The 17,553-nt window shown below is 41.5% G+C and overlaps 1 protein-coding gene across 3 annotated transcripts in view; it reads left to right on the top strand.

Annotated features, from left to right (window-relative positions):
- Window positions 1-15,435, top strand: part of TRAF3IP1 (TRAF3 interacting protein 1) — a 45,840-nt gene extending 30,405 nt beyond the window's left edge. For 2 of the 3 annotated variants that reach the window (XM_049800287.1, XM_049800292.1), the window contains exons 13-15: window positions 454-530; window positions 11,365-11,588; window positions 14,318-15,435. In XM_049800287.1, coding sequence (XP_049656244.1) covers window positions 454-530; window positions 11,365-11,588; window positions 14,318-14,483 — 467 coding nt within the window. In that variant the 3' untranslated portion in view covers window positions 14,484-15,435. Of the gene's footprint in view, window positions 1-453; window positions 531-2,065; window positions 4,041-11,364; window positions 11,589-14,317 lie in introns of those variants that run through there. The other variant, XM_049800299.1, reaches the window with a different exon arrangement.
- The last annotated feature ends 2,118 nt before the right edge of the window (window positions 15,436-17,553 follow it).

The following is a 17,553-nucleotide window of genomic DNA, read 5'->3' as shown; positions in this document are numbered from 1 at the left end:
GTTCTCTAACATTTATGCTTACTTTTGACCTCAGATCTGTTATTCAGGGGCTTCCGTTATGGTTACACTGGATGTGATTTAGGCAGATACACTTATTTGCATCCAAAAATGTGTTGCAAAGGAATATGTATCTATATACCTGTTGTGCAGTTCTTGAATTCTTCCAAAAGATGCGTGCAAAGGAGAAGCCTTTGTGTTAATACAGCTCAAGGACCCGGTTCTGTACCAAGGGTCATTCAGTAGATGATACTGATGATACAGTTTGCTTTAGAGGACATTGGAGAAAATAGATCAAATAACAAATACCTTGTATCTCAGTAATTAAAATACATAATAGAATGCTGTTCATGTTGCTCTAAAAATTTAGCAGTTGGCTTTGATTTTATTGTGTGAATGTTTAAAGCAATATTTTAGTGCCAACCAATGCTGAGAAATATACTGATTTTTCAACAGGTGGGCTTGTAAAAAGAATCCTAGAAACAAAGAAAGATTATGAGGCATCACAGAAATTAGCAAAGACAACAGAGAGGGTAAGATGGTAATGGCCTTCAAAGAACTGTGAATATTAAATACAGTAATCGTGACCTTTTTCTCTGCCTTAAATGGTTTTTTTGTTTGTTTGTTTATTTTCCATTTATGGTCAAGCTTTCCTCCTTGATGTGTTATGCTGCTTTTTTCCTCTGTTATTCTGTCAGATATTGTTACCTTCTCTGTGTAGCGCTCTCTCACCTTTAATTTTTGTGGTTTGGGGTTTTCAGTATTTCAGTACAATTTTTCAGGGAGCCTTCTTTAGCCTATTCTTTTGTTTTCCAGAACAAAGTCTGCTGATTTCAGCCTTGCCCTAGATGTAGTAGGGCACACTGTGCATTTGTACAGCTGCACCATTATTGTTTCAATCTTACTTGTCCTCTGGGCATTTGAAGAGCAGTATCTATTGCCCAGCAGTCATTATCATTGTCTAAAAAAACCAAACAGGGATCTCTGGTGCAGTTAACCATATAAAGTATTTTTGTTTCACCAAATGTTTCTCTAGTAACGTCCTAGCATACCCCAGCATTCAGGTCTGAATCTATGAAGTGATTTTATTTGATTTTTTTCCCCATGATCAGTAGTTGGGAAAGGGAAAGTAGTTTGGTTTTTTTTTTCTGGGTGGGTTTTTTTGTTGTTTTTTATTGTTTTGATCATTACAAAAGGTCTACAAAGGATCTAGCAGTGATCACAAACCAAAACCAGAAGTTTGAACCCCCCTGATGTCAGTGTTAGAACTGGAGAGCTCTTGCTTTTTCAGCCTTGCAAAGCTTGTGTTACAGGAAGCAGCAAAAGACAGAGCATTTAGATGGACTTTTCTGATCCATTGGCCTTTTGGAAAGTTTCTAAATCACTAAGCTAGTTTGATGTGCTGGTGAGGAGGCACTGAGGAGTGCATTGCAGAGTGCTGTTACAAAAATACAGACAGGTACGTAATGTTTTGGAAAGGCGAGTGCTTCTCATGAACTCTTAAATCTTCAATTCCAATCACATTTTTTTTTTTTTTAATGTTAATTCAGTATTGTAGGTTTTTGCTACCTATATTCTTTTTCAGGAATGAGCTATAGTTTGGCATGCTGTTTTAAGATGCTGCAACTCAGACCTCAAGAGTCCAGCTTTTCACAGAGCATCAAGCTCTTTCAAATAGCCATCTGAAATCAGTAGTGAGTTTTGAAGCTTTGACCACTTGACTGCCTCTTTTGGCTTTATCAGCTGTAGTAATTTGTCAATGAGTAATGATATTATGATAGGTTATGAGCAAAGTGTACAGCAGAAAAAAATGCCTCTGAGGGACTAAAACCATGGTAGACAGTAGACTGTTTTAAAAACCTGTTCTTATCTAGAACCTGTATGACTTTATAATCACCTCTACAATCTGCAGTAAAAGTGACACAGTGTTAACTTGTATGCTTGGATTTGGGAGGGTAAACCCAACAATTCTCTCCTCTTAACTAGAGACACTCCCATATGCTTTCGTGTCCAGTGGTGGTGGGTTATGCTGCCACACAGTCCAGCCTTTTCATTTCTTCCCCATCAGGTTGAGAAAGTTGGGATGGCAGATCCGACCCTTGGGGGAGTATCTTCCCATCTGAAGTTTGGGACTATCCGAGATCCAGGCCTGCTTGGCTGGAAGAAAAATTCCTTTCACGTATTGCAAGGGCTGAGATTATAGAAGGAAATGAATTCTTAAAATAGGAAAACACCTTTCATTTTTCTGTTCATAATCTGTTATGAATAGTGACAGCTTTATCCAACTTGCTAAATTATATACCATTTATTATAAATGCGCAGCTTGTGGTGTCTGCGTACTGATCATTGGAACACTGTTGGCTATTTCTAAAGAACGTGTCTAATGTGGAAATTTGCCTGCTTGAATAAGTTCTGTCTTTATTTCGGAGAAAAGAAGGGTTAAAAGTTGATACTGCTGTGTTTATGTGGTAGCTCTAAAGCTCATTATTGGAGCGCATGTTGAGCTAGCACTCTTGTGAGAACAAGAGATCCAGCTGTTCCTGTTCCTGGTTTTGTAACTAGGTGGTGCTGTTGAATCATCAGTCTCGAGACTAAGTTTTGGTAGTCGTTAGTTTAATAATATCTTCTGCCAGTACGTAATTGTGCTGTAGGCTGTACTGTTTGGTCTTGTGTCCTGTCAGCTCAAACACTGGACATAGAAAGGGACAATGGGGGAGGGTTTACAAAACTGCATGGATTTCATGCTCGGGAAGCTTCCTCTGGTGTTTGTGCTAAATTTTCTGTGTTTTTTTCTGAATAAGAGTAACTAACTAACTAAAACAATTCCCTTTTAACCCCTTAGATTTTTTTTTAATGCATGTGGACAATTGTGTCCTTCTACAATAACTGTTTAGTCCAGTTGCCCATTTTCAGTCTCTAAAACATTCATTCAGTCCTTGTTTGTCTTTTGTTGCATCTTTTGAAGCACTGATCTATGTTAGCAACGCTGATAATAGACAACTAATTCTAGAAAAAAACGTGCTGACTTCCTAGTCCATCACGTGAAAACTTGCATACAACACTAAGCTCCTGGAATATCATCTGATCTCATATTCAAGCAGCTGGCTGCTACTGCAGTAGGTTTCTTTGCTGCTACTGCTTTTCAAATTATGTTGTTGAAGTCGTTGCAATCCAGAGAGGAGAAGCGTAGTTTTCCTGACAGCAGAGGAAAAATGATTAAAAATGCTCAGAGTCAGTGACTGGGACTTGACAGATGTAGTTCAGAAAACATGAGCTGGAGACATTACTGAATCCTGGGAATATATTTTAGAGGTTAGAGACACTGTGACGCAGGAGACAGTAAAAGTTAAAAAATGTATTTCCAACGTGGCATTGCCTCTGGGAATATTTCACGGACCAGATATGCACAGAGTAGCAGGCGGGGGTCTGGCACACTCGCGTCGCCCTAGCATCATGAGCCTGTTTCATGTCTGAGGGGTGTTCCTAACATCATGAGGAAAGCAGTGGCAGCAAGATTTTTTTCTTGTGAGACTGCAGACCAGCAGTTTTTGGAGGAATACTTACTGGTCTGTGGAATCTCTTCAGAGGGAGGCAGCAAAAGTAATTAAAAAGAAGGAAGAGTTGCAAGTGGTTTATTCCTGCCAAGTGGTCTAGGCAGGCAAGTGGAACCACGTCCTGTTATGTTGATGGGACTGCGAGAATGGGTCAATGAACTCTGGTCAGTGTGCTCTGTTCAAATGGCCGTAGGTTTTGTGCCAGGTCTAGCTCTGCAGTCTGCTGGGAAGCAGTATCAGTCTGGGATTTGACCATTTCTCCCCAGACTGTCAGCTCTTTTATTTAATTTGTTTTCCATCAGACTCTCCAGAAGAAATATCTTCTACATCAGTATGCAACCGTATTCCAAAACGTATTCTGCATTGGAGAGTAAAATGTAATTGTACTTCTGCATTTTGGAGTAAGGTAACCAAAAGTCCAGTGAAAATTTGGAAGAATACTTGCTTTGGGAAATTATGTATGACGAAGTGAAGTTTATCCTTGTGTCCGTCAGTAAGAATGTTCATCTTCCCTCGTTTTGTTAAACTATTCAATAAATACAAAATAAATGAAATATTTTCCCAGTTATATTCATTAGTCTTTAAAGCGTTGTTCTTCTGCCCGTTGGGAAACTGAATGGATTAAAAAAATATGTTTGTAGTCTGAGTGCTGGAACATTTGGCTAATACTTTAAGTCCAATACTTAGCAAAAAAATGATCAATGTATCTACCTGATTTATTGTGGATTAATCACCTAGAAATTAGGTGGAGTTGGTGAATTAATACTTAATCCAAATGTAACACTGGTGAACTCTTGGGGATGTTCCACACCTTTACTTCTAACTGCTGATTGCTGAGGAGCATTTATTTGTGTTAAAAACATTCCTCTGAAACCTTTTATGTGCTGCATTTTGCAAACATGCATTTGCTTTTTAAGAAGTTTTAATAAAGAAAAAGAAGAGAAGGAAAAGAGGGCTGGGGCTTTCATCATCTAGGTTTTGCATGTGCAGAAACTTAAAATAATATACAAAATTTTCAGGTCAAACAAAGAGGTCATTCTGGAAATACACAAGATTTTTGCTGCCTTGATTAGCTGTGTTCAGCCTAACAAATTCCTAAAAAGACTTCCTAAATGTATTTGTTTAGAATCTAACCCTCTAATGTTAAACAGAGAAAGAAACAGATGTTACATTTTGTATTCCACTTCATTTATTTGATGTGTGGAAAATGTAGGCAGGTTATTAAATAGTTTAAGCAAGTGGGATCACAGAATTTCCATCTTTGCACTACCAAATACAGTCCGTGGCCTTCAGAAAAGAAGCAACTTTGAGGTTTCTGTGAGGAACAAGTGATACTAAATTGCTTAGTACCTGGATAATATTAACTTTAATTACCAATGTGATAAATTAAATATGTACTTCTAAGCTTAGAACAAATACAATCATTGCTGATTGTGTTTGTTTAAAGTTCTTCAGGTCATTGATTTTTACATTAACCCATCAGCTGCACGACATTGGGTGTCCCTTCCAGTCAATGCAATTAGTAATCTGTCATGTTAACCAGATGTATGCATATGTCCCACCATTTAAGTGTTTTGAAGAGGCTCACCATTCAAGACCACAGCTTCTCAGCATCCTGCCAGCTTAATATGTCATAAGAAATGCTGCCAGTAAAATTTAATAGGAGTTACCTGCAGAACGGCTTTCATCTTTGTGTGACAGCTCTGTTCATGACGGTGTGATGTTAATGCAGTGATCTGAATAAAGCTGCAGTGAGAAACTTTTAGTGCAGGCATACAATTCCTCAAGCATAAGAACTGTACCCAGCAGTCTGGTTAATTACAAGCACCACAGGAGCTTAAATTGAATGAGTGTGTGCTTGAGTGTCCTTGTTGCACTACTACCCACTCTCAGAAACAAAAAACCTATGGTCTCCACGTAACTGTGTTACAAGCTGTGAACACAGGAACAGGATTTTTTGTCACTCTTGTGATATTCCTGGTACCACGGCTCCTTTGCTGTGGCCTATGCACGCAAAAACACAAAATGTTCTCTCCTGTGGGTACGGTATAAATACAACATGAGACAGCAGATGGATATGTTAAACAGAAAGGATATATAAAAGTGCAGTGAGACAGCTGTGATTTCCATCCCTAGGAGAGGATGCCGTGCATCAGCTGTGTAGCAGCAGTGTGTTGTAAGACACAGTACAGGTGACTCACATATTTCAAGAAGCTTATCAGTGGATTTGGCTGGGGCATAGACTGTTGTGAAAGCAGTTGTTTAACACAAGGAACAGGTTTATTGCAAATTCTTTTTGAACAGTAAAGAGGCTGTTTTTCAAGAGAAAGGGGGTCGTGGACCCAGAGTTTCAGGAGTTGAGCAGAAAAGGAAAGCTGGGCAGGACTGGCACCCAATATGCCATTATGGTTGAATTAATACTATCTGCTATCGTTAATTACGATTAGAGTTGTCTGTTGGCATGTGTGTGGTCAGACTAGACTCACAGGATTCTGCTTAGCGTGCTGAATACTGCACCAAATACGTGAGGTTTTATGAACTGACTTCTCCCCAACATGGACTGAATGTGAAGGAAAACAGACTGGCTCTGGGGGCTGAGGTGGGGTGTTTATGTACGTCTGAAAAGTCCAGCTCTTTTTAGAGGTATCAAATATGAACTGGGGGGAAAAAACCACCACCACCCCACGCCCCCCTCCCCAAAAAAAGAAAAAAAAAGCCCCCTTTAAAGAGCTATCCTTTTATTTTTCTTTTGGTACCTTCCAACTCAGAAGCAGGTCAGACTAACTCTGGAAAATCTAATGGTAAAGAACATTGTGTCTCCGATTCCTTGGCCTGTTACTGAACTCGGTACCTGGCATAAGCAGAAATAGCATCCTGTTCGTTTGAAATGATTTAACATTTACTGTTTTCCCTGTGTTTCTGTGAAAGAGTTTCTTATGGTGATCCCTAGTGGATAGTTACAATCTACTTAAAATGCAGACTCTGTAAAAACCAGGAAAAGAAAACACCCTTTATGATCAAAAAATATTTTGTACAATAAAAAACCCCTACCTTGTTGTTTTTGCATTGAATGTATCAAAATTACTTGTCCAAAATGAAGTTTCTGTCCTGTCCTATAGAAACAGGGAGGGGGGAAATGGTATAGCTTAATAAAAGTATGATTACTTGGGTCTGTTTTCATAATGGGACATAATACAATAGTTAAAAGGGGCTGTAGAAACTATTAAGTACTTGATGGATGTTTGTTCTAATCTGATTCATATTTAAAAACTGTTAATTAAAAAAATGGAAACAAAGGAGAAGCTATATAAAAGTGAGCAAGTACTGTTTCTAGAAATAAACTTCTCAAACAGTAGGGAAAAAAATAATCTTATCACCTCTTTAGCTTAGTAGATGTCAGGCACTTCAAATGCCCTCAACAGCCCAGCTATAGGAAATGGATGTCTTGTGAATGATCCATTTTTAGGGAGCTGTGCACAATGCAATATTTATACTAATTGCTTTAGCGAGGGTAAATTAAACACAAGTAAATTCTGGTGGTTTCTGGAGCCCTGTTGATAATTTCCCCTTTATTGATGAAAAAGAAAATTCCTGCTTTTTAATTTCTCAGGTCCCTGCATCTGAGTCCACGTTGTGTTCTGTTCACATTGAGGTAATGGGAAAGGCAGACTTTTTCTCAGGAATCCAAAATAAACATTTATCTTGGTGCCTTATGAAAAACACGAAGGAAAGGAAGCGTGTTGGGCCTACAGAAGTGATATAGGCTTTTATATGGGGATAATTTATTGATTCTTGGGCTTTTGTGAAAGGAGAGTTCATTGAGGTGTAGGGCCTAATTAAATAGACTGGAACAATTCTGATTCTGGCATTTTCCTTAAAACTGAATATATCCTGTTACATGTTTGTGCAAAATGAGCAAAGGTGGCATTCAGGACTCTTACCACCCACATTGCCTGTTGTAATAAACCATCTGCCATAATTCATAGTGATTTAAAAGAGTGTCCCTCGTAGATTTTAACCCATAACCGTAACTATGAAACTGAGAATAGACACTATGGCTTTCCCCACCTCCCGCCCCTTAATTACTTATAATCGGCAATAGCTGGCAAAGCTTGGGTGCTTCATGGTGATAATTCTCTGTCCTGAGCTCAGCTTTCTGTAGACTGCAGGAAATGTAACATGGTATCTTGGTAGTACAGGTGTTAGTGAAATAATAGAAAGAATTGCTGGTTATTTTTTAACTTGTGTGAGGAGGGACACTGCTGTGCCAGTTGAGCTGCTGCACCTTCAGGTGTTGGGAAATTTTCTTGGGAGCTTGAAATTTAAGTGCTTCTCCTTTAGAGAGATACGCTAAAAAACTCTTGCAGGTTCTTACACCACTTCAGTATCATATAGTATGTATTTCAAAGACACAGGGGTTTTTAACAAGCCTATTGATGTACCTGTTTAAGTCCAAATAGTATTTCAAGGATTTTTAGTGGTAGTATGTTTCAGTACTTGAAATGACTTTGGGTGGGATAATATTTTATCCTTTTTATGTCAGTTTTGAAGAATTGTACTACACAAAGAGTATGCTGAAGTTACAGGGACACTAAAATTATTTTTGAGTATTTACTGATGCACTTTAAGGGCATCTTCCTGATTCATAGAAAATATTCCATGGTGTTTTATTTCCACTTAAGCTGTTCAAGCAGCTGTGTATTTTAGCATGAAATATTTCAAATTGTTAGCTGGATTTGTGTTTTAAAGTATACCATTCTGGTTTGCTGAATTGTGGGATTTTAACTTCTTTTTCGATTTTTTATTTTCATACCATACTTGCTGGTGTTGAGAAGTGTGGCTGCTTGGACTGTCTAGGTGTTGGGGAGGTCACACCAGCATTACAAGAACGTAAAACATTGAACTCCACATTTGGAAAAGAAAATGGGTTTTCATACACTCAACTGTATCCTCAGATAATGGGCTGGCTGAGTCTTCTTGCTTTTGAGATAGTTGTATTTGAAACAAATTCCTTATCTCTTGACTGTGGCTTCTTATAATGGATGGCAGGGAGGAAAGTGGTAAGGGCTTGGTGCACTTAGGAGCAGAGGAAAAACAAGGCAATGAGACTTCTTCCTGGGAAGCTGTTGGATCTGATGCAACTCTGCTTTGCTGCTGAACTGAAGGTGATTGTCTTTATAGGTAACTTGCCAATGACATGTGGAAAGTATGGTGCCATGGATTAAGCCTTCCCTATGGCTTTGGTGGAGAACAAGGTGTAGCAAGGACTAGGAAAACAGAATTAGAATAGGGTGCAAAGAGTTCTGAAACACTGTTAGAGTGCAGATCTGTTCATACATCTTTACTAGCTACAGCAAGGAGAGAAACTCTTGTCAACCTGAGATGTGTGCTTAGCCCTAGTAAATGGCTGGTGTGCAGGACCCTGTCCTGTGATCTGTGCCTTCAGGGCCACCTGGGCAAAAGCTTTCTTCTCTGGGGAGCTGCAAGATCAACGGGGAGAGAAGCTGGATGACATTGATGGGAACAGTGTTGGCCATTGTGCTCGGAGGTTGGCGAAGGAGGGAACCCAGGAGAGAAGATCTGCTCAACCCTAAGCAGCTGTGCTTAGAACGGGGGTGCTCACCAGCTCTCAGGGGATGAAATGGGGCAAGAAGCAGCGCTTTCATCTTTGCATCATAAAGGATAGCAAACACATCGATGGCTCCAGAAAGTATCTAAATAACGTGTTTTATGTAATGTAGTATAATGAAACACCTGCTTCTGTGAGAGAGGTATGGGTCGCGTGAGAAGGAATTAAGATGAGTGTTATTTTTAACAGTTTAGCCAGCACTCACGAATTGACTTAGGAAGCAAAGGTCACAAGTTCAGCAGCATTTGTCACTTCAGCCCAGTTCCTAATTAAACAACTTCAACATTATAAAATTGCAGTAAACTCAGAAGTCCCACAGTTTTCATGGACCGCGTGTGTGGTAAAACACAAGCATCAGACGTAAAGAAATCCCAGCCTTCAAATTTTTAGAAGTATTTTTCTAAAATATATATATATACATATCTGAGTTCATCAGTAAGCCAAGGGCTGCTGAAATGTGTTTGGCAGTAGTCCCTGCTGCCTCCAAACGCAGCTGAACAAACAGCCCACAGCTCACACAGGAAGACAGGCCAATTGGGTAGGAGGGCAAGAGGGGACAGCGTGGTAGATTTGGTGTCCCAGTATGAGAGAGAAGCACACTGCCACCTCTGTGTTTATATAGCCGCTAGGAACTGTGCTTAGGAATTGGTTGATTCTGTGGTTGGGGTGGTAGAGAAAGATCTTTCTAGTTTTCCGGCATACATTAAATGACCACAATGACTTTAAATAAACTTTACTTAAAGCTTTGTGTGTCTTAAAGAAAAGCTCATTTTGGGAATTCGACCTGTAGGGCTCTTGGAAAGAAAGAAAAATTAGGTTGTTCTTCTTGATGGGGGAGAAAAAACACAGCGGGCTTTTCTTTAATGGTGATTGTTGTTTTCAGGGAAGGCTTTCCTGGAATAAGATTATTACAGTGTGTTAGTAATGTGGCATCACTTTGCTCTTTTTATGGCATCCTTTTTCTCTTCATTGACTTTGAAACTTTAGCAAACATTTTCTCTGTATTTAACTTGCAGTAAGCTAGGAGGCTTCAGGAGGTTGACCACAGAGACTCCGCTGGCTGCACATGAGGGAAGTGTGCACAAGACCAAATTATTTTTGAGTAGTGGAGTTTATTGAGGCCACATCTGCAGCCTGCATGATTTTACAACCACTGTTAACAGAAGTACAAGGCATGGAATAACCACCGTCTATTTTAGCTGTGCAGTGTGAAGTGCTGTTATTAGGACGAGCATTAGGAGCTGGAAATCCAGATAAAGGCAGTGGAGGGAGAGAAGCAGCTTGAAGGGACCAATTTGGAGAACTAGGAGGAGACTGTGCCCTTCAGCATCCACTGTAGCTCCCAACTAGGAGCAAAACACTGTGGCAAGCAGGTCCAATGAATGTTTATGGTGTGGTAGCCTGTAACATCATAAGCGGGGGTGCTTCTGCTTCTCCGAATTACTGCCTTTCAGATTTCATAATCATCTTCGCCCAGACTTTAACATGACCTTTTTTTCAGTGTCGTTATGCAGTGTGACTTGCAGCAGCATTGAGTAAATGCCAATCCACCAAGTCCTGTTGCAGGGCTCTGGAGTGACACAGTGACAGCCCAGCCTTGCCCCATAGAGTGCGCAGGGGGAGGATGGATGGACGTGTGATTTACACAGTGAATGCCAGTGGCAGCAGCAGATTGATTACAGAAGTGTTGTTGAGTATGACATGGCTGCTGAGAGCTTCTGTTTGATGATGCTACATTAAGCCACAGAGATTTCCCTTTCAATATATAGAAATAGGTTGAGGTAAACCATGACTGAATGTGAAGCAGGTTTTCCCCCTGCTACACCCACTGCTTGGGAAAGATCATGTCAAGAATGAGAACATCAGTGAGATCATTTATAGGAACAAATACTAACTTTACTTTTGTGCACTTGTGATCTGGAAAGCACTTTAATATTGCTGATGCCATTGCACAGTTTTGTAGCAGTCCTCTGTAGCAGTGGTGACTTGGATATGGCGTGCTTTCTGCTCATCTATTTCTAGACTATTGCTTCATTTCTTCTCTTTCATTGCAGATTGTCATAAACATTTCTCCAGATACTTCACAGTTAGCAGTCTCTAAAACATTCTTCATTCAACACCTCATGTGCAACAACCGTTTTCCCTAGTTTTGATGCTTTCCTTCTTATTCATCCTTTCTGTTAGGAGAAGCCCTTTATATCGGAAGCAGCTAGGAAGAAAGAGAGAGACTTGGTAGCCAAAGAAATTGAGAAGTTTCAGGTCTCTATTCAGACTCTGTGCCGGAGTGCCCTTACACTTGGCAGGATCATGGATTACATTCAAGAAGACATGGATGCCATGAAGAATGAGTTGCAGATGTGGCGGCATGAGAACAGACAGCATGCAGAAGCTCTACAGAAAGAGCAAAGGTGAGTGTGGTCAAGGAAAGTTTGATTTATCTCTTGAGACAGATTTCTGTTTTTAGGAGAGGGGAGAGTTCTACTCATTTTTTTCAAAGCAAATTTGTCATCAGTCATGTTTGTGGTTTGGGGATATTTTTTTGCAGTCTAAATTGTTTTTTGAAGTGTTAAAAGTCTTAATGTCTTTTCAGCTCAATTTCACACGATGTATGTGACACCAGAGATGCAAATGCTTGTGTGGTATGAGAGGGCCTGATTTGTTTCTTCTCACAAATACATAAGGAGCAATGGGAGAAGAGCTTAGTAAACAAAGTAGTTTTTGAATTGGGACTAGGAGTGGGTTCCTGAATAACAACCTGCTCTCTTTGTGCCATTGAATTCAGCATGTTCTGCAGTGGTGTTAATAAGTTGTTATTTGTGCAAGATTAAAAAACAACACTGGAAGGCCAGAGAGTGAAGGTGACATGCATAATAGAAACGAGGAGGTCAAGCCTAGAAACAGTTTCTTTGACCTTACTTGTCTCACCAATGTGTCCTTATGCTCCTTGAAAACAGAACGTCCCTTCTAGGTGTGTGTCCTCTGATCTTAAACATGAACTACATAGTGATCTTCTTGGATTCACAATCAGCCTAGATAGATTTGTTGCTCCCTGAATCGATGTGCTTCATTCATGCAGAAGCAAGTATGGGTGATATTCTTAGCTAAGCCCTATCTTGGTAGGTAACAATGTGTTAAATGTTGGAAATTTACAGCTGCTGGCTTAGTCCACTGGCTGGGGTGGGAATTAGGGCTTTGGTTCACATATAAAGTGTAATGATGTTAATTCCTTGCACTTACATAGCACCTTCTATCCCAAAACCTTGACAGGCTTTAAAACTGTGGTTGGCCTCGGAATGCACCAGCCCTGCAAAGAGAAAGGAAATGGTGTTTGGCTTTATTTTACGGTTGGAGAAACTGAGGCATTGACTCACTGGCCTTTGCACCACGCCTAGTGACAGGGAGAAAGTCTCAGGTCTTTCTCCAGGCATGTGCTTACTCAGTGGATCCACTTTGGCCTTGCCAAACAAGGCGTTTATACTTCGGCTGCTTTCCCAGCACAGTGATTATACATGCTTCGCTGTCCCCTGCGTTCCCAGGCAAAGAGTACTTGGGACAAGACTGTCTTCTTGACATTGGTGTGGAAGGAGAGGGGCAGTGGGCAGAAGGAACTGCCCAGCTAAATTTGTTTGCAGATTTATGTCAAACCAAGCTTTACAATGGCCAGCTGTTTCGTCCAAGACTGCAGGCAGGCTAGCGTCCCATCAGCTGAGCCAGTCGGTTCCCTTTCATGAGCCGAGACTGTCACAGCATATCCCTGCACTGCACAAAGCTTCGTATGAGATCTTAATCAGATCAGTGTAGTGCTAAGGCATGTCCAATCCTTCAGGAAAGAATTACAGAGTATCAGACATGAAGAAGACAATGCTTCCCATATGTACTGGAATTTGGATGCATGTCTTTGTTTTCTTTGCTTCTGTGAAAGACAATTGAAGGATCCCATTGGGGAAATGTTAGTGCAATTTCTGGCGATGCTTTTTGTGATTTATGCTAATGGGGTAGAGAGGAGGGGAAAACTAAATGGTTTTGAGATGCGGACTTTAGCTAATGAGTCCTCAAAGTGACTGGGTAATTCAGAATGACAGCAGGCTAGTTCAGGCTGTCATTTCCCTGGCTGTTCAGTGTTCCTGAAGACCAGCAAAACATTACGGAAGGGGGCACATTTGTTTTAAAGCCAAACAGCCCCATTCACTTCAGATGCATCAGTGTACGTGTGGTTTATTAGCATAGGATTTATTAAATTTCCTATTAGTGTAGGATTGCCTGCCCTTGTCAGCAGCTAGTGATGGGCCAGTTTTCATATACCTTGCTTCTTCTCAGATGTCTACCTGCTGCAGCTTGGTGCCACTGGCAGCTGCTGATGTCTTGCTGCTGGCTTGCTGGTTTATTGTAGGAAATAGCTGGTAGCAGGCCAGCAACCTCCACAGCAGTTGTATTTGTCCCTCTCTGCCATGTGCTTCTTTCCTTTAAGCTCCTGTGATGAGGCCCACAGGGATGGCTGTTACCATGTGTATCATGGTAGGACTCAGGGGCCCCTGTAAAACGTGGGTGTCCTTAGAATCACAGAATGGTTTCGGTCAGAAGGGACCTTTAAAGATCACCTAGTCCAACTCCCCTGCCACAGACAGGGACACCTTCTACTAGACCAGGTTGCTCAAAGCCCCATCCAACCTGACCTTGAACACTTCCAGGGATGGGGCATCCACAACATCTCTGGTCCTTTTTGGGTTATATCCCACAGAGTCCAGTGCTGCTTCATCCCTGAGCCAGGTGGTTGCAGCTTTTGGCTGGGTAAAATGAAAGAAGTGCTTGACGTATGCCCAGCGTGGGGTGAAATTACTGCAAAGCAGTTTTTAGCAGAATTTTAGCAGAAAGCAGGATTTTAGCAGAAAACTAGATTAGCCAAGAAGTGACTGTGTACTGCTGAATTGTGGGTGATCTCTCTTGAACAATATTCTACTCTTTCCATGTTGTTAGCTTTGTTTTTGTGCTGCTTATTCTAAACTTTCTTTCAGGAAGGGTGGACGCAACTTAAATTCTTTGCGAACTTTCAGGTATTGAATGTACTTTCTTGGAGGCTTGAGTAACCCGAAGCAGCATAATGTTTCCAATAATATTATTCTCTTTGTGTCTCTTTCAGCATCACAGACAGTGCTGTAGAACCATTAAAAGCTGATCTGGCTGAACTGGAACAGTTGATTAAAGACCAGCAAGACAAGATCTGTGCTGTAAAAGCTAATATTTTAAAGAACGAAGAAAAAATCCGGAGAATGGTTCTTAGCATAAACTTGTCTTCAAGAAGGTGAAGAAGGGGGAAAAAAAGCAGCCTTGGGACTGACTGACATTCCTAACAAATAAAAACAAAATAGCAGAGAAAACCAAGATAAGCCTTGTTTAGTTATAAAATGTTTAGGGACCAGAAGCCTAAAAATTATATAAAATCCATTATTGCATTGATCTTTAGATGTTGTTATTACCCAGGATAAAATGAGACTCATTTGAATGCTCAAGTTGCAGAGCTATTAAAATAACTTCTTTGTTTAGATGTGAACTTCTGTTACTCACTCTCCAGGTCTTCACAGCCCTCTTTCCCTCCCTGGCCTATTGAGCACAGTTTCTGAGCCACTTCTCTCTACATCTTCTTCTCCTCATTTCCAGAGGTTACTTTTGAACATGCTATCATGAAAAATGGGTATTAGATACTTTTGCACCTTTAAAAAAATGTTCCAAGCTCCTGCAGGTTAGAAGGTTCCTGAATCCTGTTTGTTATTAACAGGGAGAATTATCTACAAAACAATGCCACAAGATCAAGAAGTAAAGCCTTGTGTAACTTGCAGTTCTTTGTACCCTTACAGAGGTGATGTCATGTTTTCAGAGCATTCAGGAATCTTATTAGGAACAACTGAAAATGCAATATGAGCATCACCATGTAAGGGAGCAGAAGTATTTTATCTGCACAGGTGTTAATTCCATTTTTATTGCATATGTTCATTTGGAAAGGATTAATTTAAGTACCTGTTTCCTCCCAAATGCATGTTCCTGTAGCTTTTTGTATGTGAATAATTCCACTGATTTTTTTAGTTAACTGCAGATGTCTGTACTGTTTTCCTAATGACCTGAGTGTACTGCATGTTAGAGTCCAGCTTTCCTTACTCCGAAATCTGCAAAGTGTATTAGGGTAGAAGCAACTATATGACACTGCACTGAGCACAGAAGGCTTTAGTCCCCTGCAAGGCTGTTCTCTCAAGATTTTTGTAATGTGCAAGCACATCTTCTCCTCCCATGTTGTTTGGATTGTGTATGAAGTGCTAATGTCTTTTTTTTCCTTGTTTGATTGGCAAATCTGTGGGTTTGTTGGGGTTTTTTTCTTGCTTTCTTTTTCTGGTATCTGGACCTTGAAAAATCTACCAAAGGATCATCACCAAATAGCGTGAGTATTTAGTATGTTAAATACAGACATTTTAAAGGGAAGGATTCTTTGCTGCATGGGGTTTTGGTGGGGGTGGAGAGAAAGTAGGGGACGTGTGAAGGAAGGAATAGGAGGAATACTCTGATCTGTTTTTAACAGCATATGACACTATGGTTTTTGCTTTTGCATTTTTGAATTGTCACTTCCATGTTTTTATTTCGATACGTGAACTTAAATGGTGAAGCAATATTGTGGGTAGAGTCCAGAGAGGCAGGACTCCTGCAGTGACCCAGCCCTGCGTTACCACCCTCTCCTACCGTGCATTGCTTCTCACCCAGGGTTGGAGCCTGTCCGCTGCATCCTGGGTCTCATCACACGAAGGAAAAGTGGTTCAGGATGTCCACCAGAATCCCTGGAGCCCAGAACTGATGGTGAAAGCCTGCGTGGTCAATATATAACTTCAGAGTGGTTTGAATGTTCCCTCCCTTCTCCCTTTAAATACTTGCATCAAAAAATATGGGGTTTGGTCAGATTGCTCAGACCCCTGCTTAGATGGTGTTTGACCCTGTGAGCCCCTGGTCCCTCAGTGCTTCTGTTGCCACTGCTAGAAGCCACCCTTTAAAAGCACAGAGAGACTTGTTACCAGTCCTCCAGCCCTTGTCACCTCCTTGGTGCCTCTCCCATCCCTCTTCTGCACCCACAGACAAGACCAGCGTGGTGCTGCTAGAGCACGAGGCTGGCAGGAAAGCCGTAAGAGGAGACCAGTAGCAAGGTATTTCAGGTGTTCTCTAGGGACATGAAGTGATTTCAGCTCAGCCCTGGGTTAAAGAGGTTTTAAATCATGACTTTTCCCTCAGCTACTCCATTTCACCGAGTTCTCTTCACCAGACACTTGCTCCTCGTCTTCCCCCTGCTGACAGGCACTGCCTGCTCTTTGCGTGGTGACATGACCCATGCGTTCATCTGTCCTTACATTAGAAGTCACTGCCCCCCGAGGTGGGGTGGGTGGAAAGCCTAGGGCTCATGTAAACCTGGGGCTCGGAGGCACTGATTTGGTTTCTGGGAGACCTTAGGAATGACTTCTTGCATCTTTATCCACCCGTTTTATTATGCTTTCTGCATCAAATATCACTTTAAACAAGAATCAGTTAGTGTTAGGGTTTAATAACGTCTAACGTCTCCCGCTGTCTTAGCTGGCTCTCTATCTAGGTTTGCTTTGTTTTCCAGTATGACAGAACAAAGCTAGTGCCTTGGAGCTGAGGCTCGGTTTAATTTTAAAGGCAGGTTGAGGATGCAGCACCATAAAAGCAAATAAACAGCTGTGCCACACAAAGGGAAAAGGAGCTTCTCTGCAAATGGATAGAGAAGAAATGTCTGTGTGTGCACATCTGCCTGTGTCTCTCTTGTACACGATGCCTTGCCTGTGCCTTGGGCTTGCGTTTCAGCTTGTGGGTGGTTCATTAGCAAGCGGAGCTTTGCTAGCGTGGTGGTTTGGGGTTTAAAACCCTTACATTGTCAGGCCCCTCTGGCGCTAATGGAGCCTGACAGTTCTGGGAAGCAGGACCTGTATTTCACGACATGCCTGACATTCCTCCCTTGTGCAGATCAGGAGGTGGCTGCCAGCCCCTCTGGGTTAGGGTTGGGGAATAGTTCTCAGCTGAAAAGGTAGAGCTGTTGGCAGGATCCCGAAACGCAGTGGCTGGCCAGTGAGGGACACTGGTGGGGTGACAGGACCTTCCCAGGTCAGGAGGACTTGGGTCCAGGGTCAGAAGAGGCTGGAAAGGGATGGTGGGGTAAGCTCAGAGGTCTCCATCTGAGGACATCAGTGAGTGCTCTGGGTGTTGGAGACTGTACCCTAGGATGGGAATGGAGGAGGCCCAGTTCTGCATTCAGTGGCGCAGGGGAAAGGAAGCCTCAGGGGTTGAGGTGTGTGAAATGGGACTCAGATGAAGTTTAGGTACCTGAGG

The sequence above is a fragment of the Accipiter gentilis genome, chromosome 1 (assembly GCF_929443795.1).
Source record: "Accipiter gentilis chromosome 1, bAccGen1.1, whole genome shotgun sequence".
In the NCBI taxonomy this organism is placed as follows: Eukaryota; Metazoa; Chordata; class Aves; order Accipitriformes; family Accipitridae; genus Astur; species Astur gentilis.
This window is presented reverse-complemented; position numbering and strand designations above follow the sequence as displayed.